Raw genomic sequence first — 21993 nt, 5'->3', positions numbered from 1 at the left:
AAATGGCAGAAATGTCATGTTGAGGTAAAGACTTGTGGTGGAGATAAGGATGTGTCAAGAGCATTGAGGTAATTCATCTCAGCAGGTGAGTGAAAAGTTCTTCACTGTGTGAAGGTGACACTCTTGCGTTGCTTAAACTTGTACCATTATAACTTCCAAATCAAAGGCTTGGACAAACTTTCATTTTGCATTTTTTACAAGTTAACAAAAAGTACTTGACTCCACCCCAAGTGAGGCAATGACTGTGACGATGCATGATGCTGACCTCAGGCAGTGGGAAATAGCAAAGCTCAGATGAACTCGCCTGGACCATGAATTAATGATGGGTGTTTATCCTGGCTGTTCAAGGCATGTGGGTTCCAAAGAGAGAAAGAGCACAACAAAGGGGCTTCATCATAGATGCTTATATTCTTAATCAAGTGACTTTTGTGTTCTGTGTTGGTTGGTGGGGTTAGACGATAAGGAGAGCTCCTCACTACTTCAATTCAGACGGTGCCTCAGCACGGTGTTCTGAGGGGCTTTATATACCATGTGACACGAGTCATCGACAGATTGCAAAGAGCTTCATCCCATGGCTGACCCTTGACCCCAAACTCCATCTTCTGTTTGCGCCACAGTGTCAGGATTTGCTGCGGATGGTGGAGCAAGTGCTTCAGTTGAAGGCCTAGTATGTCAACATGCAAAGCTGAAGGCAGACATTTGTGTCAACATGGGATACCAAAGTGACTCGCACACTATCTGACGGTGGAGGAAGAACGTGTCGACTCCTCTCAATTATATACCTTAAACATTCATACTGTAATGGTAATTTTTTTTTTTTTTTTAAATCAAACTCCTTGAAAAACACATTTTTCATGTGAGTAGATTATGGATCCTTTTGTGTCTTGCCATCCAGTCCAATTTGCATAGATTTTTCTGATTTTAAATACACATATGGGGAGCTTAAGTCCAAATTAATTGATCTACTCATCTTCCTCCGTGGCTTATCCATTCCCCAGGGTTTCCATTTCATCGGGGACCTCTAGATTCCCTTTCGTTGCCTAGTCAGATTGAAAATATAATCATCTCTCCATCTGGTGCTGGGTCTGACTTGGGGAGTCCTCCCAGCTGGATGGACTTGGAAATCACCCAAAGGAAGAACGCCAATCTGAAATGCTGAAATCACCTAAACCTGCTCCTGTTTGTTTTGGGAAAATTGGGTTCGACTCTAGGCGACGTCATGTTATCTCTGAGGAAGAAGCGAGACTGAACATGTTGGGCTTTGGTGAATGTGTGGCCATGATCTTGATCAAAGTCAAGGGTGGAATGAAAAACAGTTTTGAGTTTGATGTCTTGCTCTTCAGTGCAAAACACAAGATTCTCTTTAACGTTGGCTCTGCTTCTTCTTAAGCAGCACATTTTTTCCGTCACCATGGAGCATTTTTAATCCACCTAAAGCCCGTGTTTACTCAGTTACCAGCTGAATATACCCACATCAAAAAAATCACACATTTGATAGATGTCAGCCAATCATCCTTCGTAGCAATGACGTTTGTCGCTGGGACAAAATGTCTGTGCAACCAGACGCAAAGAGAGTTCAAACTGTGGTAAATTCACTGATGTTTGTTATCAACTCAACTGCTTTTCTTTTTTCTTTTCCTTCTGCTTCTCACTTTTTCAAACATAGTACATTGAATGTAAACATCCCTTATTGTAAACCCACTGCAGTGAAGGGTAAGTAAAGGGGCATACGTGTGACCCTAGTGCCCATTATTGGACCTTATTTACATCTGAGATGAGAGAGGAGCATGAAGAGCTCAGACTGAGAGTGTCATGCTACCTTCAAATGCAACATTAATGTTGACAAAAATGAACGTCGACATTCTTGAAGGTTATTTATGAGAGATCTCCGTCCTTCCATTTGTAAACAGAATATCTCTGAAACAAATATGTTTCTATACAACTTTCAGGGCTGGCTGGAAATGAGCTGACTTGGAAGGAATTTGATGGAGGTGGTGTTCTGTTGGTCAGTTTGAATTTACGATGTCCTCCCTAAATTCTTAGCCCTCAAGCTCAGGCCGCAGTTTTAACCTCAACAAGGGTTAAGCGGTGTGTGTGACTTAGAAGTGGGACATGCCTTAAATGCAGATTCGTCCTCTGACTGTGAGGGGCAGCATTGCTCAAAGGTGCTGTTCAAATCTCAAGACTTAGCAGGAGTCGCAATGACGAAGGTGGAAGCCAGCTGCTCTTGATACTTCACAACAAACAAATGACCAAATACAGAGGAAAAGTATGAGCCATTGGTCGGGAAGTCAAAAATACTTTTACCTTGTGTTGACTCACTACTGTTACCAGCCAACCAAGCAGCGAACCAGGGAGTCGTTGCTGTCAAAGCTGAAGTGCAGAAATCGTTTCACCTTTGCGGCACATTTACTATCTTATCTACTACGTTGAAATTTGAAGCGAAAGGCTTTGTTTTGATCTGCTGTGCATGTTGTTTCCCCTGTTTTAAGACTGAGGAAACCCAGGTTAACCAAATTGCATCCCAGTTCAATTAATCTGGGCTTCCTCATTCTTAAAATAGGTCCTGGCGAATCTTTAAATTGAAGAAGCTTCTTTCCTCAATCTCAATCCTCACCTTAACTTCAGGAGAATGGACTATACTCTACTACGTATCATCCCTGAAGCACCAAGGGGCTGCTTTTCAACACTGGTGTCTGCTTTAAATTGTATTTTTAAATGCGAGTTTTAGCTTTCAGTTGGTTTATTTATTTGAAATAATGCGTCAGATGCTTCTCTGAAAGGCGATGAAATGTTTAATGTTTTAGCCTAGTTTATTGGCAAGGATGAGCCTGGCTGTGTACTGTCTGTGTGTGGGAGTAAACTTTTACAATAATGTGTCGCCACACAGCGGCCAGACAGCCTGCCAAGCCGTGCAGAAAAACCAACATCAACTGTCTTTGACCTCTTGGAAAAAAAAAGCACAACAAATTTGGGTAAGGATCATGCAGTGTGTCGCCGGGGAGCAGGAGAAATAACAAAAGTTGAAGGGGAGAAAATGAAAGAAGAGCCACGAGGGAGCAGTGAGGGTAGCAGCAGTGTGTGCTCATGTGTGTCAGGGAGATTAAATGTGAGACGTGGGGAAATTATGCCAAGTTCCTCCTCCTCATCGTCCTCGCAATTCTCGCCTCTGTAAAATTTAAAAATAGGTTTTGTCTGGAGAGTAGGCCGAGGGGACAAACCAGGAGAAGAAGTGAAAAATGCGTTGAGACCAAAGAGCCCCCAGTGGTGGAGGAATGCAATTTGAGATTGGCCCGATTGTTTTTTTTTTTTTTTTCCTCCCTCACTGACATTCAGCTAGCATGGTCCCTAAGCCAACGTCAGCCCGGCGACGGCCCCTACACATGACCGCAGAGGAGCCATCACGCTCTCAGAACGAGGGAACCAGAATGATAAAATAAAAGGGAGTCCAAAGTGATCAGCCGGGATTTGAGAGCAATAGATGAGAGCCTGACATCGGAGAGTGTAGTGGAGAGGAGGCGTATGAGTGCATGCAGGAGAGAGGAGAGCACTTTGCTGGGCTTATGAAGAGATCCGTGAGCATGTGAGGACAGTGCAGTTTTACTGAAGCTGATTCCTCACGCGGCGTGGTTTGTTTTTTGTCACAACTGATCAAAAGTTTTTCTTCTAGGAGGAGAGGGCTCGGCTGAGACGGGCCAGAAGGAGACGTCCACCTGCGACATCTGCCAGTTCGGAGCGGAGTGTGACGTTGATGCGGAGGATGTTTGGTGAGAAACACAAACATGCAATTCAAAAAAAAAAAAAAAACCACCATGACAACAACTGGAGCTTGTCACGATATGGTTAAACATGGTTCAGAGTAAGGCTTGAGAGTCGCAATAACGGATCAAGATTCTGCTCTCTGTTGCAAGTCACAACTTCCTTTTTCAAACTTGAGTCACGTGTTGTTTTTACGTTGGTTTGGCACAAGCGTGTCGTTTATTTTAAACATTCAACTTTGCAGCAGTGACTGCATGATTCGCTTTACAACCCTGATCATAAAACGGATCATAAAAGCTGCCAAATTTAGCTCGCCAACTGGTGGGGACAAGTGTAAAGGGATTTCACCAAGACGTTTACTGCTTCCGTCCGACAATTAAATTGTCGTACAAAAAGTTCTTTTACTGTCATGTTTGCTCTTCAGTTAACTTTCATGCACTAAAATAAAGTCCATCTCATGATTCTCGCTTGAATTTCCAAGCTTTCTGTGGAGGGTGTTTCATGTATGTACTGTTGGAATTGGCCTGAAATGACCACCTAGTTTTATGCGGTCTCAGCGGCTGCAGACACGCACTTGTTGTCTATACCTCTATTTTAAAATCTTGGCAGAGACACAGTGACTCCACAATCCTGCTGGCTTTGTACGAGCAGGCTTGTCTCAGCGAGGTTAAGTGAGTTTGTCATTTGCAGATTCTGCATTTTACAGCGTATTAGATGAAAGGTATGGTACAACATTTTTTCCTCATCACACCCAGATTGCTACCAACTAAGTGAAAATACGCAGGCAAAAGCGTGCTCAAACATTGTTTTTCCCAAGATCACATGCCCTATCGTCGAGTTGTGTGACTATGATTCTAAATGCACACCATGTTTGCCTCACATCTGAGTGTTCGAGTGTCACACAATGCCTCTCATAGCCACGTTTCCATGTAGTTTTTCAGGCCGAAATCTTGACACACTAATATAACAGATTAAAAAAAATAATAATAAGGTGACTGTCCACCATTGCTCTGTGTAGGTCACTGCCTCCATGATGTTTTTTTTCATCTGTCGATCCCACAAGTCCTCCTCTAGCTTGGTTAGCCCGACTGGAAGAGATCAAGCCAGTCAAGTTTTGTCAGATAAGAAAGAAGGGAGTTGTTTTAAGCTGAAAGTTCTGACTACATTTGTATTTGCAAATATTCAACAATCCCTATCATGCATACTTTATTATTATTGCAGGGTTGATGAAACAGTGTCCGAATATTAGTGACCACTAGAGGGTGCTCTTGGTTTACAAATGATGTTTCATTGAATTAACGGTTTAAAGCCAAATATTATCTAGCAGACAGTGCCATCTGGTGGCCTCTGAAAATTAGGATGCTGTTCAGTGAAACCTCAACACCTGCCACTAATATTTAGTTATTTTTCATCATGTAGTGTAAAATCCTGTAGCATTGAAAATAATTTTGCATGTGACATCACTTTCTAATACAGTGGTACCTCGGTTCTCGACCACAGTCCGTTCCAGACGGCCGTTCGACAAGCGATTTGTCGGAAATCTGAATCGATTTTTCTCATTACAATGAATGGAGAAAGAAATAATGTGTTCCAAGCCTTAAAATAGTCTTTTGTAGGAGTGAATGTAGAGTGTCTGCTGCAGGTGCACTGTTCCTCTATGTGTGTGGCCGCTGCATGTGGGAGGGGTTGCCGAGTGAGTGAGGTCTCTCCAGAAGTGAAGAGGTGCCCGGTGCGTGTCCAGCTCTGAATGTGCGCTTCTGTGCAGTTTGGCTGTGACAAAGTCATAAACCAAGTAACGCTCTGTCCCAGACTCGCCTCATCCCTGTCCCAGCTCCAGCCCACAACAGGACATCAAACCCTGGAGTGTGTGTGGAGAGCGAGCACCTCCCCTGTGACACTCTACCACGGTCCAGTGTGGAGACAGGAAAGGTTTTACACCTCAATATGAAGAAAAAACAGTCAGTAAATGTAGCTAATGGGACACGTCTGCATACAGAGGCTGCGTTATACACAATAAAAGCACGTCGTGGGTCAGCTGGTCGGTCCACGTATGTTATGTTTTTTTCCAGCTTTTTTCGGTGGCGTTCGAGTTCTGGATTTTCGTTCGAATTCTGAAGCAAAAAAATCTCGAAATCCAAGGTAGCACTGTATTTTTTTCTTACCTTAACTATCATTTATGTAGTTTAAAATGCTATTCAAATATGCATGTGCTCTGATGCAAAGGCCAGGTTTATTTTCTCAAAGGTGAGGGATGTTTGTTAAGAGTGGATGACTCACTTCCATGTATGTGACCGATGTGTTCGACAGGCTGATAGCGGGAGGATAAAGTGCATTTAAGAATTCAGATCAGAATCTTTAACAGTGCTGACTGCTGCCTCAGTGCCCGCCGAGGTTTAGCTCACAGTTGACCATTTCATTTAACCTCTATTACTTTGGAGGGGAAGTGGGAGAAGTACGATTTTCACTTCATTCTGGCAATCCAATTACTTTTTGTTGAGCAAGTCAGCCTCAACACTGACTCACACAGGACGGCCAATTCACCCAGAGCAGGGTTCCTCATACATTTTCACAACTTCTTGCAGATCAGATGGATTATTGTAAATTCCTCCGTACATGTTTAGGGAAGGAGCAGGCACTGACAGCATCCTCAGGGATGTCACATGACAGGCTCGGTGAGAACTACTCGAACAGCACCAGAACAGCATTGCGGTGTTTGCACTCTGCAGCAGGAATGTTAAATGAAGCAAGACGATGGTGGGTGGTGATTCGGCGTGAAACAAGGATCAACACGAGAGAGTGCTTCTGGGAAATACCCAGCATCTGCGCTTGGAATCGCACGACTCTATCAAAGTGCTTGATGTAATGGAAAGATAATGCACCCCAGCGTGCAATAACCATAATGCCAAGGAGCCATGATGTATTCTGAGCATTGTTCCCAATACTAAGCAGGGCGCAGCCCACTCCTCTTCCCTCTGCTGCTTCCCACTCCCACAGATGCACCTCACTTGCACTTAGACTGAAATGTGGACTCATTACTGACATGAGAGACCTGAAACTTGACCCCTCATCCTGATGCAAGTCCTCAGAGTCAGCTCAGGAGGCTGCTCTTATGATAGTAATACATGTAAAATCAATTATTATTAATAATACTAATAATAGTAATAGTAATAATAATAACACATTAGGGTCTATAGGGAACCCTGTGTTGGTCTCAGACCATACCCAGTGTGTTTTTCGGGGGCTTTCGTCTGGGCACACACACAAATAAATAAATAAATAAAAACAAAAAACTAACGCGTCATACCTTTTATATGAAATATGGGTCTTCTTCAATCCCTGGGATGACATGTATTTATACTCCCTAACATGAGCTATAATGCTTTGCCAATACATTTTGAGATCATTTTGCTTATGTATCATAAAGATACAAAAACAGCTGATAAAATTGGTACAGGATCTTGCAGCATTGGGCCAATAGAGCACTGTAGTACAGTAAAGTTACCTTCAACATCCGTGTATATACTTACGCTGTAAAGATAAAGGAATACTTGTAATAACTAATGTAGATGTCATGTATTCATTGGGGCTAGTAATAACTGATTAATTACAATGTATTAATTAAAGACAAAAATTAAGAAACCATATTGAATTAATCAATCCAAAATTGCAGATTGATCATGTATAAACTTTTCCCAGGCACCTTTTTTCAGTGCTGATTCCAGGTGCACTTCTTTATACATGGCAATATCATAACCAAAGCATCCATGATGAAGAAGACAAAATGAGTTTGTGCTGACGCGTGGAAATTTTTATTGTAAAAAAAAAAAAGAGTATAAATGAACAAACAATAAAACAAACAAACAAAAAATGATCCATGATGATTCCATCCAGAATTTTAAGCTCATAGGTGCTGATGATCATACATCATCTCATTTCCAGTCTGAGAGTCAAATTCAAAAACATTCGTTCCAATGTGTATGACCCATGGGTTCCCAATTCCTGTGTACGCAATTGATGCATCTAGAAAAGACGTGCTGAGTTTACAGATGGTTCTCTGAATCATCATCTCTACAACAACAAATTCAGACGAAGCCCTCTGGTGGACATCAAGAGTCACACAGCTTGAAGTGTGGGAACAAAATAGATCCCACAAGTGATGGGCTGGTGAGGTTTTGTGAAACAGTGTCAACATTTTCCATTCTTCACCATAGGGCCGGCGCCAATGGTTGGGCCGCAAGTGCCTCCCCGAGGGCCGCTAAAAGTTTTTTGGTTTTACACGCTCAGTTTTAATACATGAGCCACGTATGGTCGCAGTAGTTTGTCACTGAATTGACTTGACAGCTGCAAATCTGTGATAGTCACCAACTTTGGAGAAGTTCCTAAAAAAATGATAAAGAAAGCGATGTCATCCCCAACAGAAAAAACTGTTCATGTAAGCACCTGTCGAAGCGGTTTTGAAAATTATTGAGAACATTTTATAGTGATACTTTCATTTACACTTTACTTTAAATAGACATATTATTTTTATTTTATGATATTAAGTCATTGTTTTATTATATTTATTTTATTCAGAAATGTATTCAGTTTTCCCAATTTTCTCAACAGTTTGCATCAAGTGTATTTTTCTTCTTTTTTTTTCTTTTGTGAATTTGATGAATTAGACTTGCACCTGGTTCTGCTGCTGGTTGGACTTTTCAATGACAAATACCTTTGCGATGATCACATGGTTTCATGTCATTTCACAAGGTTTTGATTTGTTCACTTGTAAGTAGATTCAATATGGTTGTTGATCACAAATGAAATGAAAAGTAATGAATCAGTTCTATTTATTTCTATATTTCTATATTCTATATTTCTGTATTTGTTCTGGGAAAAGTGGGCCCTGAGATCAAAAAGGCAAAGAACCCCTGCACTAGATGGTACTTTGTGGTATCAAATATTTGTCTTCAAGCAACTGTGAGTGCAAGTGCTCCAACCTCAGAGATCGGGGGTTATTAAGACGGTTAGGGTGACCTATCCCTGACCCCTGGATCCTGGTGGTGATCCGGAACACTACCAAAATGTATTCATCTGTTCCTTCTTCCATTTATTTTTAACTCTTCTTAACAAGATGTCAGATAAAGTCATGCAAAAAGTTTCCTCCCCAAAGGAGGCGACAAAAGCCTCAAGAGGCCCAGAACTCCAATTTCTCTGTGGCCCCAAAGTATTCGGATCTCAAAGTTTTCTGCTTTAAAATGAGCAGGAAAGACAAAATAATCAGAAATGTAATTGCAAAGTGCAGCAGCAGGTAATTTTCATCAAACAGCGAAGGAGCCACTGGTGCGACATTGGATCGCTGTGATTAAAACAACACCAATCAGACAGCAGCCACTTCATCAAACAATGGGAAGAGAGAAATCATCAGCCACTGCCAAAGACTTTATCAAAGTCATTCCTTTTACACAAAATCCTTCACTTGATGACAATGAAGTCACGTGAGGCCGAAAGACCTGCTTCGTTCATCGAGTTTCTGTTTCATTCAAATGAATATTTGAGGAGAGTTAAACCCTCAAAAAACATCAGTCAAAAAAAAAAATTGCATGGAACAAAATGGTGCTTTGTGACAAGCCCCGCCCCCATCTGTTTTCTTCCATCTCCTCTCAACATCACGATTTCATATTCCCTCTTTTTTTCCCCGCTGATTATCATTTTTATCTGATGTGACAGCATAAAGTGAGCGGTTATTACTGGTGCTCACGACAGACGCTCGCAGACTTCCACAGAGCCGCTTGGTTGGAAGAAAATTGCCATCACGGCCTATTTTCCTCCCGACATGACATTCAGTGCATTATCCTTGTCACCATTGGTGATTCCCCACGTGGTTTGTGATAAGCACACGAGTGAAACCTCAAAGTGTCTGGCTTCATTTGACCCTCCGTGGCCATGGAGATGCTCTGTATCGCCACAGCACCTTCCTGTGGATCCCTTCTCCACTCAGGCTGTAAGCAAAGAGACCAATTTACCCCTTAAGGATCAATGGCGTGTCACAGAAACCCATTTAGATCCATTTGTGGTGTAAAACTGTAATTACCCACAAAAACCCAGCACTCTCAGACCCATCAATAGCGGCGCTGGATGCTGATAGAATTAAGGTGGACGCAGTGCAGACAGTGGGCTGAGCAGCTTCAGGACCCTCGCTGTGGGAACACTGGAGGCTGGGCTTGCCACAAATAGATCAGGGATGTGCAATGCTGCGGCTTGTGTCTGTTTGGAAGCCAAGTGTGTAAAGGGAAAAAAACGGGGTCAATGAAAGAGTCGCAGGGAGCCCAACACGCTGCAGTCAGCCACTTGAACTGCGTTTGGACTCAGGGTGGAGTGTTGACGATTTATTTGTTTATTATTAGAAAAAGTTGGCCCAATGGCCCAGAATCAGAATCACCTTTATTGCCATGGTCAACTAGGAAAGTGCTTTGGAATAACATGCAGCCACGAACAAAAACATATTTTAAAATTATATTAATAATTATTATAAATTATATATATATATATATATTTATTTATATATATATGTATATATATATATATATATATACATACACCGTGGTACCTTGGTTCTCGACCCATAATCCGTTCCAGATGGCCGTTCGACAAGCGATTTGTTCGAAATCTGAATCGATTTTTCCCATTTCAATGAATGGAAAAAAAAAGAATGCTTTCCAAGCCTTAAAATAGTCTTTTGTAGGAGTGAATGTAGAGTGTCTGCTGCAGGTGCGCTGTTCCTCTATGTGTGTGGCCGCTGCATGTGGGAGGGGTTGCCGAGTGAGTGACGTCTCTCCAGAAGTGAAGAGGTGCCCGGTGCGTGTCCAGCTCTGAATGTGCGCTTCTGTGCAGTTTGGCTGTGACAAAGTCATAAACCAAGTCACGCTCTGTCCCAGACTCGCCTCATCCCTGTCCCAGCTCCAGCCCACAACAGGACATCAAACCTTGGAGGAGTCCTCCCCTGTGACACTCTACCATGGTCCAGTGCGGAGACAGGAAAGGTTTTACACCTCAATATGAAGAAAGAACAGTCAGTAAATGTAGCTAACGGGACACGTCTGCATAGAGAGGCTGCGTTATACACAATAACAAAGCACGTGGGTCAGCTGATAGGTCCGCGCACGTTGTGTTTTCTCCGACTTTTTACGGTGGCGTCCGAGTTCTGGATTTTCGTTCGCAATCCGGAGCAAAAAAATCTTGAAATTTTTGTTCGAACTCCGATTTGTTCTAAGTCCAAGATGTTCGAAAACCGAGGTACCACTGTGTGTGTGTGTGTGTGTATGTATATATATATATATATATATATATATATATATATATATATATATATATATATATATATCACCAAAATGCATTTAGAATCAAAGTGACAGACGTACTTACACATTTCCAGATCGTTTACACATTAGTGAAACTCTTACCACAATAATAACCCCTTATTTTCAAGCACAACTCATTGGAGAATTGAGCTGTAGCATTTGTTATTCAATGTCAAAGCTTGTTGAGCAGCAATAGCGTATTCCTCTTCACACTTGATATGTTAGAATTACTCCCTCAAAGACAAGAAAGGCAGAGATATTGGAGGCCAGTGCAACTTTTCAGTCCACGCTGGGACACCACAAAGGCACAACAAATGTGAAACGCATTTGTTTGGATGAGTATGTGAAAGATATTTGAAGCTAAATGATCAGTCTCCATGATAGTGGACACATCGTGGGGCTGTCTTTGAGTGGAACATTTGAGCTCAGTGATGTAGCAGTGACGCTCAACTACTGCTTTTTAAAGGCAAAAACATCGCTTCATCTACGTTGCATTTGAAATTGCTGGCCATAGATGAAACATATTTTCAAAAAAAAGATCGCAATGAGACAAAAAGGTAAAATTTCTGAAAAACAAAAAAATCACTATCAACAAAACGTTGCAGAACATACATTCAAATGCAAAATGTCAACTTAAGAAAGTATCAGCTTGAATGTTTTATTTATTTATTTATTTATTCATGTTTTACTGAATCATTTCTTCGGTTCTCCTGACAATACAAGGCAGCATCAAATCCACAGTACTCTCCACTGGTGTGGAAAAGTCTAGTTGAAGAAATTGTGTGTCTGTTGTTTTGTTTTATCGGATTAAGTGAAATTTGAGGATCAGGATTAGGAAAATCGATGTCAAAGTGTTTGCTTTGGGATCCGTCAATAGAATGTTGGTGTGAGTGAGCGTGTTGGAGATGATCTAAACCCCAGCTGAGAGTCTGGAGGGACTGGGTGAGTAGAGGAGGTGGTCAGATTGGGAGGGCAATAATCGCTGCAGCTGATCAATAGGACACTTCCTGCTTAGAGAGCAAACACACTGCTAACTTTCACCTTGCATTTCCCCCACTGCCTGGCGTTCAGTGCTGCTGGTGAAGCAGCAAATTGGTGTGCAACAAAAAAAAAAAAAAAAAAAAAGATTTTCAGGTGAGACTTTGCGTGTGGCACGTTGAGTGTTGACAGTGCTCGGATGTGTTGACGCAGTGCAGCCTGGTGCCTATTGTGGGGAAAGTGAGAGGGCTCATTAAAAATGTATAGAGCCCAGACATCAGCTGGCGACCAGCAGCAGCCTCCGGAGACCACCCAGACTCTGAGAGACCCACAATGAGAGGCTTCGGGTGATAATGTGTGCCTGCTATACATGCAGGCCGCGCAGCTTGTTGGCTGGTGGAAGCCACTTTCATGTCAAGATACTGCATTCACTCTTGCTTTTCTCATTTAGATGGTTTTTGCGATAATCCAGGCGCTGTTAAGCTTCCATCTTGTCCTGAAGGCAGCTTTGGCGGAATTATAGTCTGTGTTTTATCAGCATTAATGTGTTTAATATATTTTAGGAAGTGGAATATCTAAGACTGCGATAAAGGTGTTTTTCATCTGCGGATGGTTTGACAGGTTTATTTCTGCAGTGTCTGATGATGTTCGTGTTCTTAATCCCTGATAACCAGAGTTTTGATCTCATATATGTTTATTGATGCTTCCACCAGACGTGAAGTTAAGAAGGTTTGATCTTTTTCAGCTCTATCTGGTCACCAGTGATTCAAACCCACTTCATCCTGCGCTTGAGTTCCTGATTTGCTCGTGTTCCAAAGTGAAAGGTTTAACCAGTGCAACGCAATGTTCCCGGCGACAGTTCAATAGACCTTGTCGGAAGTGCTGAAGACTTTTGTTTCACTTACCTTCTTCAATTTATCTATCTTTAACTTTGTAGTTACTTGTACTTTGTACCTACTGTCTTAACCAATTTGTATCTCTTAAGAATTTTACTTTAATGACCATATCATTTTGTACATCTACCCAGAATGCTTCCATCGCTTTTGTTCCATTGCAGTTGATTTCAATAGCACCACTGGTAAGTTGCTGCTGACATTAGGATTTAACCAGTGTAACACAATGTTCCCAGTGACAGTTCAACAGACCTTGTCGGGGTTGAAAGTGCTGAAAACTTTTGTTTTACTTAAACGTCAACGGAGACCACGCCAAGAGCAACTTCCACTGCCAAAATGTGTGTTTATATATTCTGGTAATATTCTAGTCTATTGTTGGTGCTGAGGACGTTTGAGAGGCGTGAAGCCTCTGAAACCTTCACGTAAAAATAACGTCCTTCCAAGTAAACCAGTCAGCAGAGACAACTGCGATGGAAACTGGTTGACTTTCATCTGAGCATATATTTGCAAAACTCACATTGTTTCTTCTTACCTTCTTCATACCTTCTTTATCTGTCTTTAACTCTGTACTTACTTGTACTTTGTACCTACTGTCTTAACCAATTTGTATCTCTTTAATGACCATATCGTTTTGTACATCTACCCAGAATGCTTCCATCGCTGTTTGTGAATGCATAATTGTTTTCCTTTCTTTTCTTTTCTTTTCTTTTCTTTCGTTTCGTTTCGTTTTGTTTCGTTTCGTTTCGTTTCGTTTTTTGTGTTGTGTCATGCTACATATAACATAGTAATACATTTGCATCATTTTTTTATTCGCATTTGGGGGGGTGTTCATTTATGACAATGTAGTTTTCAGCAAACTGTGAAAGAATGAGGGACGCGTTGATGCTGTACGATTTCAAAGACAGGTTCGAAATGAAATGTCACATTAGCTTTGTAATGCACACAGAGATGCTTGGGCATCACAGTTTGAACAAGGAACACTCCAACATTCTGCTATGAAGGTGAAGGCGTGAGGTCAAGAAATAGGTCAACCATCAGCCTTATGAACAATTTGAAGATGTGCTCCTTTCATGCTGACTGTCAGTGTGTGCGAGCGCATGTGTGGGAGGTGCGCAATGTGCAGTGAAGTTTCATCTGCAAATGATTTCTGAGGACTCCGAAGAGGAAAAAACATTTTGATGTCATTATGACTGTGGAGGAATAACAGGCAGGACCACGGCGGGTTCATCTCATCCCTCAGTGTAGCAACATAGCACTGCATTACATAGAACGGGATGATTTATCTTTGCCATGTGATTCGCCATGAGGACTGCTCATGATCGACAATAAGACAACCATCTACCAGTCAATTTGGTTGGTTACCACTGCTGTAGAAGTGAAGAGGAATGCCTCAGTCTGTGGTTAGAGAAACTATTAAAAAGTCACCTACAGGACAGCACAAATTATAATACCTATTTCACAGCATCAAAGGTCCTTGCAGAATATACAGCAGGACCATGTAGCCTTGATATGCATTGATCTGTGAATAGTCTGCTAAAAGTTGGACAATGACAGAGAATGTAGACTTACAAAATAGACTAGCCATTTGTTCCACAGTGTATACGAGCGTAATGGAATGCAGAGGTGTCAAACTCAATAATATAAATGGTTTCATACAAAATCGGCGAACAAAGTAAATAGCTATTGAAAAGTTCATAACTGTCTAGACAGTGCACAGTGACATAAAGGTTCATTCCACTTTACAAAGCGTAGACACTCAGTTTTTTTTCTTTTTGAAGCACAAACATTCATCCACTTTCCCATCTGTCTGCATCGATGTTTCCAGATCAATCACTACAAAATAGCAAGGCTGGGAAGGCAAGGTCTTCATTGATCACGATTGAATACGCAACTTAACTTTGTGTGAACAACGCTCACGCAGGCCACATAAAATGACTTAGCTGGCCACTGTTGGCCCCCGGGCCTTCAGTTTGACGAGTGACATGTTCTCTCTGACACTAACAATACTAGTGACCTTTCTGAGCTCCAAAGATTTGAAAAATTCAACCAATCAGTTAAAAGAGTGTGGCATCTTCTGGGTCAAGGAGATTGGCACTGCCAACACAAATCACTAGACACATGAACTCATGGGAAATAAATATATATTTTGTCCCAAATTCCATCCGGAACATCTCCAATTAGCAAAGCATGGCTAAATGTAGAACCAGTGTGGGGCTTCAGCTTGAGAATTGCACACCGCTGACCTCTTCAGGAGCTGTAGTTGAAAGGACTATTTGTGGATCTCTGCTTCATGAAGCAGTAGTGAAAACTCTGCAGTGGCTGTGGGCCCAGAGTACCTTAAAGGCCTGGATGGTGGAGGATGTCTTGGCAAAGTCTCGCGGGCATCACGGGAGTCGCCTCTGGACTGGAAGACAGTTCCAACTCCAGTGTTGCAGATGCATCAAGTCAGTGGACGGCTGGAATTATTAAAGTTAACCGACAGCTACTCTACATCATTTCCACATCCACTAGTCCCTGCATTGAATGGTTAACATCAAACATTCGGTTCAGTTCTACTTGAATGTCCTTTTTTTAATGCGATGCAGTGTGGACTGAATGTGAACAATGCTCTACTGCTCATCGTCTTTATCGAGCGGTGGACAACTAGCTGGCTTCATCACGGTTGTTGGAGGATATTGATCGTTTCATTAGCTGAGTCTCGGCGGAGAAAAACTGACTCTCGCACATCACTGAGGTGTGCTATTGTGGCGACAGCAATCAGGCAGCCAGAGACAACAGTTGCTCATCCTGCAGCATTGGACTCTCCCGAGGCCAATCAAACACCTGGCCCGACAGCCCTTGAGGAGTAAAGGCTCCCTGTCGTGAAAGTCACGAGGGAGCGCACATGGCCGAGTGCTCAGTGGGCCTCGACTCTTACTTCGCTGAGGTTGCTGATGAGCCAGGATTCAGACAGTTGTGTCTCTAATAGCCTCCGTGACGCGTAAATATCCACATGTTCATTCACGTAAGCCGGGATCGAGGATAAATAAATGGGGATTCAACTGTTATTTTGCCGCCCGCTGACCCAAGTTGCTGTGGAAACCTGGTACTCACCAGCCTCTCCAAATTCAAGGGGACCTTGAAAAACTGAAAATAGAATTCCATTCAGATGTGTGTGGTGGGTTGCTCATGTTTTCAGTAGTTTGTACCACCAAGGTTTTTTTTACATTTTTGTTACAATCGTCCATTTCTCGTGGACTCAGACTGGTGTCATGAATTGATGTTCTTCACTTCAGGGGCCTCATGTATCAATACCTCATGTATCTACACGTCATACTGAATACGGATGCTTTCCATGGTTTCATTTAAATATGCAAATCATATGTATATTAGCCATGTGTCTTTTTTTTCTTGATCTGCAACTCCCAACAGACAGAGAAAAATAACCCAGTGGAATAAGAAATGAACAATTGAAACATGATGCCACTAGGTATAAATGGCGCCTAACGTGGCCCTGCACTTGACTCTCACTTTACTAGACTTTGACTCACCGGAGCACAGGTTTACTTTTTATTTTACATGACGTGAGGACGGAGTTCGTGTTGACTGTGGTGGAACGCACTGTTATAGGCATGCGAGAGACAGAATAAGACAGAATTCAGAGATAGCTCCGGGTTTTGCACGACATGTACAGGATTGTGGCGCAACAAATGATAGTCGACATGCCTTCAGAATCATGATCCCTTTGTTAATGTGAAGAGGAAACATCAAAACAAGCATCACAGAAGTCACATCAGGCATTCCGGCCAGACAATATAAGATAAGGAACGTGTGAGCACGGCTACAGATTGGACTTCCCATCATTTAAAACTAGCGGTTTTATTGTCACCAGTCAGGAACTGTCAAAACATTCCGCTCTGCGTCTTTGTTTCTCTATGGCTTTTTGGTTGCACCCTATACAGACAAAATCACCCCATTTATTGGGCATTTTTTACAGTGTGCATCACCTATTCAAATGAGCCAGTAGAATTCCAATGTGCCTCCTAGTTGGTAGAGTAGGCAGCGATCACACCATTCAATTTCGTTTCGCTGCCGTGAATTATAAATCATGTTTTTTCCTTAATAAAGCTGCTAGGCAATATCATATTTCCAGGTTGGTGGCATCTGGTGAATTATGACTATGTATCAAAAACATTTTGGCCTCCCCCACTGAAGCTTGCTGCGTTCTGCACCGCATCTTTTGGGGAGGTGGGGGAGCTAACAACAACAACAACAAACATGGAGGAATCCAGATGCTTTTGTTTGCTTTTGTTCAGGGATGCTTTTCACTACACAATGGCCAGGGTTTCCACTACTCTGAATGTACTTGAAATTCTTATAAAATTGAAATTCTTATACAAATATTGTCAAGACATTAAAAGAGCTTTAGTTTAAATAAGGTTATATGAAAACTTGAATATAGCCACCATCGTGATTTATTGTGCCGTTGTCAAACTGATGCAAATTCATTCACTGTGGGGCTAATGGAGGCCATCAAATCTAATCTGACGCACAGCACATTGGAAATGTGTGTACGGCTCATGGCCCCGTGTAGCTAGTGTTGTAAGTAACCCAATCTGGTGGTGAGGTCAGGCCGGCAGACAGGAGCTTAGGAACATGCACATGTAGGTCCTTGTTGCTTTTGTGACCTTACATGGTCTCTGCCTCCTTTCTCTTGCTTTTATGCTTTTGAGCACTCCGTGTTGGATTTTATTGGCTTGGTAGAGCAATATAAATAAACATTGATGGAACGCAGCAAAACAATACCACGAGGAAAGCAGTGATGCATCTCCTCGAGTCACTGAATTGAGCATAACATTTGGCTGAGCTCGAAAAATCCTGGAGGATGCTCATCCGCTCGCAACCTTGGCTATGGCAGCATTGGAAACCAATTTTCCTTCCTGGCAAGACGCTTGGATCACTAAATAAAGATTTAACTCTCAATGAAAAAGTCCTCAACACCTCGTCCTGCGATGTGAAGGCCTTGAGATTCTTGGTTATACGTGGAGCGGCCCTTTAAACATCGCCCAATATACGATACCAGCACAAAACTTTCAGTTCTGATCGCCGCCACATTTCATGGTTAGTCAAAAGCTCTGATCTGAAGCGAGCTCGCGCCTCCGTCCGCTTGTAGTCAGGTGCTGTTCATATTAACAGATGAGTCATTACAACCGTAGCTGCCACCTGCACCACGCCGCACTTCAATCACAGAGCCACGCGGCTGAATGTGAAGTGTGATCTGGCGTGTGCCGGTCGCTCCCCTGGCAGGTGCCCACATGGACGGCCTTGTATGCAAATGAGGCTAAATTACAGCACAATGCCTGCGCTCTCTTGAGAGTGAACCAAACGTAAAAAGAGAGGGAGAGTCATGACGGATCCATAATGACACGCTCACGTGTTCGGCGGCACTCAGACAATCTGCGTAGGGTTTCTGCTGATTAGGCTTGACACACACTCATGGGTCACTCCGACATGCGTCACGTGCGCACTTCCGAGGAAAATAGCGGATTAGTGTTTTCACATGAATCACCATCATCATTGAGTTTGTCACTGTTAAAGACTCTTCCATCACTGGTCTCATCTGGACTGACACCCAGTTCCTTTCTAGATTGATGCATCTTTGTGAACCAGGCTCATGTCTACGTTGCATTTCCTTGTTCTCCATGTGCTCGCAGTAGTTTTCACTGGGTCCCAAAGTCCAGAAACATAGCCAGTCTGAATTTCTATGAAAGCAATAGCACTGTAATAATTCATATTTTTAAAGATAAGTGTTAGGGTATGTGATATTATTTTCACCGTTTCCTTTTCGCAGCTGGGAAACATTGGTGGGACGTACAACAGCTGCTTTGGATTTGTATATCACTGAGCTAGAGCGTGCGTATAGCCACTGGCTAATCCCCTATATACAGTGTACTATCAGACAGACTTGTAGTTTTCTGAGACCACTTTTTTCGTATTGTCACAGTCTTGGCAGTCTACGGTCATGTACAGTACGTTGTTATCATCACTGACTAAGAGCAGTGTTTTAGGAGGTCAATTTAAAGTGTGTTGTTTTTGGCAACATTCACACCTGTCATGACAGAAAAATAGGGTGTTGAAGGCAGAAGACGTGTGAGATGTGCTATAAGTTTTATACTACCAACTGTGTTTCATGCATACGTCTATCTCTGTGTTTGCTTTATAACGAGAGGTTGCGGGTTCGAGCTCTTGTTGTGTGTTGAGCCTAAACCACTGTGTATTTGCCATGAAAATATTTAACCTAATTCAGAACAAAATTCAATGTGGATATTTACATGTCACAGAGTGTCTGTGTATTTTTTTTCATTCTCCAAAAGTCCTGATCTTGGTTTGCAGGATTGTTTTGGTCTTGACTCAGGTGATCTTGAGTATAACTCTGATGTCGATTCCAACATATATATATGTATTATAGTAAATCACAAAAATACACATAATTAAAAGGAAAAAATGTTCATCAAAAATAATTTTGAAAGGGATTTAAGTGTATTCAAATCATCAAGATATGTTAAAAGTTGTGCGATTTGGAGTGTTTGACTTGCAATTTAGGGTTTTTTTGGGAGATGAATGTGTGCAACACTTTGCTTTTACGGAAGAATTTTTTTTTAGCTCCAAGTTAACTTAACAAATCATGAAATACACTATGTATTTATTGAAATTAAATTCAAGAAGGAAAAAAGGCGGTTTAGTTAACATGAAGCAGAATTGTATTAATCATGAAAATGGTGTGAAAATGTAGTAGACATCCTGACACATCTAAAACAATACAAATAACATGAATTGGGTTTTAATATGATGGTCAGTGTTAAGCAAAAACACAATGTTTTTTCAAAATTGAAGCCTTAAATTATGCGCTGCTTCTAAATACTTAAGAATGACCAAAGTTTGCATCATAGTTTCAGCTGCAAAAAAGTCATTGGAGTGAATGTAACTTCAGTTTTTTTAATAGTGTATTCTGTTCAGCTGTATTGGTGAACCCACTTTGAGGCCAATAGCAGGCTGAGCGTGTATGGAATATAAACTGTAGTTCAGTTCTATAAACACTCAGTAGTTCGCCCAGCAGGCAGTGTCAGTTCCAAAGGGAGTAGCGTCAGAAAGGTAACATCCAGATGGGTGGAGTCACTCGCATCCAAGCACAAGGCGGGGCCTCAGAGCAGGTAAACCAACACAGAGGAGGGCGGAGCACATTGGCTATCATACTGTTAAGTTGATGTTTATTGAGTGCTTTACTCTGCCAAGAGAGTATATTAAAATACTTTCCTCTTCACACATTCCTGTTTTGAAAGACTTTTCAGAGACATCATCATTTCCAATTCCACCACAGTCTTTGCTCACCCATAGCTGTCTTCATCTTTAGCGTTATCTTCAGTGCATGTGCTGCCATTGTCTGTGCCTCGTACATTTTTAATTGCCTTCTGCTTTTGTGGCGCGGCATCATTCCTCAATCAAATCTTTTGCACAGCTCACAAAGTTACATCTATTGGCCATTGTGTGAAAATGAATGTGCCAGAAACCCAATTTGGACAGGATTACTATGCCTCCCCCTTCATTGCCAAGAGCTGCTGTTCTGTCCCCCATTCAGCCTTCATTTTAAATCTGGAGCCGCAGTTGTGTAAATTGCGCAGCTAGATGTAGCTGTTTAGGATCCTACAGATGCTCCACTGACAAAAAAAAAGACGATAGTGATATTCAATGTGCCACTCTCTCTGCAGGTGCGTGTGCAACATCGACTGCTCCCACATCAGCTTCAACCCGGTGTGTGCCTCGGACGGTCGTTCCTATGACAACCCCTGCCAGGTGAAGGAGGCGTCCTGTCAGAAGCAGGAGCGCATCGAGGTCAAGTACCTGGGCCACTGCCAAGGTGAGCCGCTGTGTGTGCTTCCCAAACTTTGTGTCGGAGGGTAGAATTTAAAATGTTTTGAAGCTGCTGAAGGTTGTACTGAAGTATCCATGTGCAATTTGAATCAAACCTCGCTGTGGCTCCTGCCATTGAGGGCACTCAGCACACATGAAGAAGCAACATCTATCAGTTTTTTATTAGTCCCGAACGAACATGTCGAATATTCAAACCCTTCATGTCTGAACTCCAGAAGATGACAAGCTATCTCAAGCTAAAGACGCCTCCTAAAACTGTCATCACCTGTCTGTTCACTTTGATCCCCACCAAACTGTAGGGAGCTGATAAAAATGCTTATTATTGGTGTTTATTATTTGCAAACGCTTGGAATTGATGGAAAAACTGTATGTGTGATTGCACATTGTAAACAGATATGTACATGAAATATTAGCTGCCGTTAGGCCACAATTACACTGGGATAAGACTTTTCCGTAGAGGCTGCAACAGATCCATGTTGGCATTTTAATGCTAGGGTGAATGCTTCCTCTAAAAAAAACACTGTTCACATTTTGTGCTTCAGGTTTGTTCACTCTAATATCAATAAGCATTTATAGTGTGGTGGTACCTGCGGCCTCATTTCCAAGGTCTTGGTCTTCTCTTAGTAGTAACTGTTTTTGTTGGGCCCAGTCCAAACCACTGTAAACAATTTTTTTTACAATTGTGTATAATTACAACTTTGATACCACCATGATATTTTGACCATGAGATCGCCGCCAGTATGCGCTGTCACCGTGTGCATAGGCAGCGCTGCTGACTTTTTTTAGTGTATATTTTTATTAGAGGATATGACATGCTACAATTATAATTACAATTTCAGACCACAATACAATGCAAAAAAAGTAATGTTAATATGCTATTCTTCCAGGTTTTGGATTTTTTTGTTTTACCTAAAATAGAACACACAAACAAAATAAATTGTGACAATAAAATAAACAATAATACAATAGAATTAAAATAAATATAAAATGTAAACAATAAATATTAAAAAAAGATTGGAGGAGTGGAAACTGGAGAAGGTAGTCTTGAGCATTAAAAACAGTGAAATAGACATTTCTGACCAGGAATTAATTCAAGCAGAGAGAGTCAAGTGAGCAGA

General features: G+C 41.8%; 1 protein-coding gene across 2 annotated transcripts in view; it reads left to right on the top strand.

Moving 5' to 3' along the window:
- The window catches only part of tmeff2a (transmembrane protein with EGF-like and two follistatin-like domains 2a), a 165851-nt gene that overhangs the window by 122163 nt on the left and 21695 nt on the right, over positions 1-21993 (top strand). For both annotated transcript variants that reach the window (XM_053877831.1, XM_053877830.1), the window contains exons 5-6: positions 3671-3767; positions 20713-20861. In XM_053877831.1, the coding sequence (XP_053733806.1) occupies positions 3671-3767; positions 20713-20861 (246 nt within the window). The remainder of the gene's footprint in view (positions 1-3670; positions 3768-20712; positions 20862-21993) is intronic.

The sequence above is a fragment of the Synchiropus splendidus genome, chromosome 10 (genome assembly GCF_027744825.2).
Source record: "Synchiropus splendidus isolate RoL2022-P1 chromosome 10, RoL_Sspl_1.0, whole genome shotgun sequence".
NCBI classification, from domain to species: domain Eukaryota; kingdom Metazoa; phylum Chordata; class Actinopteri; order Syngnathiformes; family Callionymidae; genus Synchiropus; species Synchiropus splendidus.
Note: the sequence above shows the minus strand (reverse complement) of the source record. Positions and strands in the feature narration are given on the sequence as shown.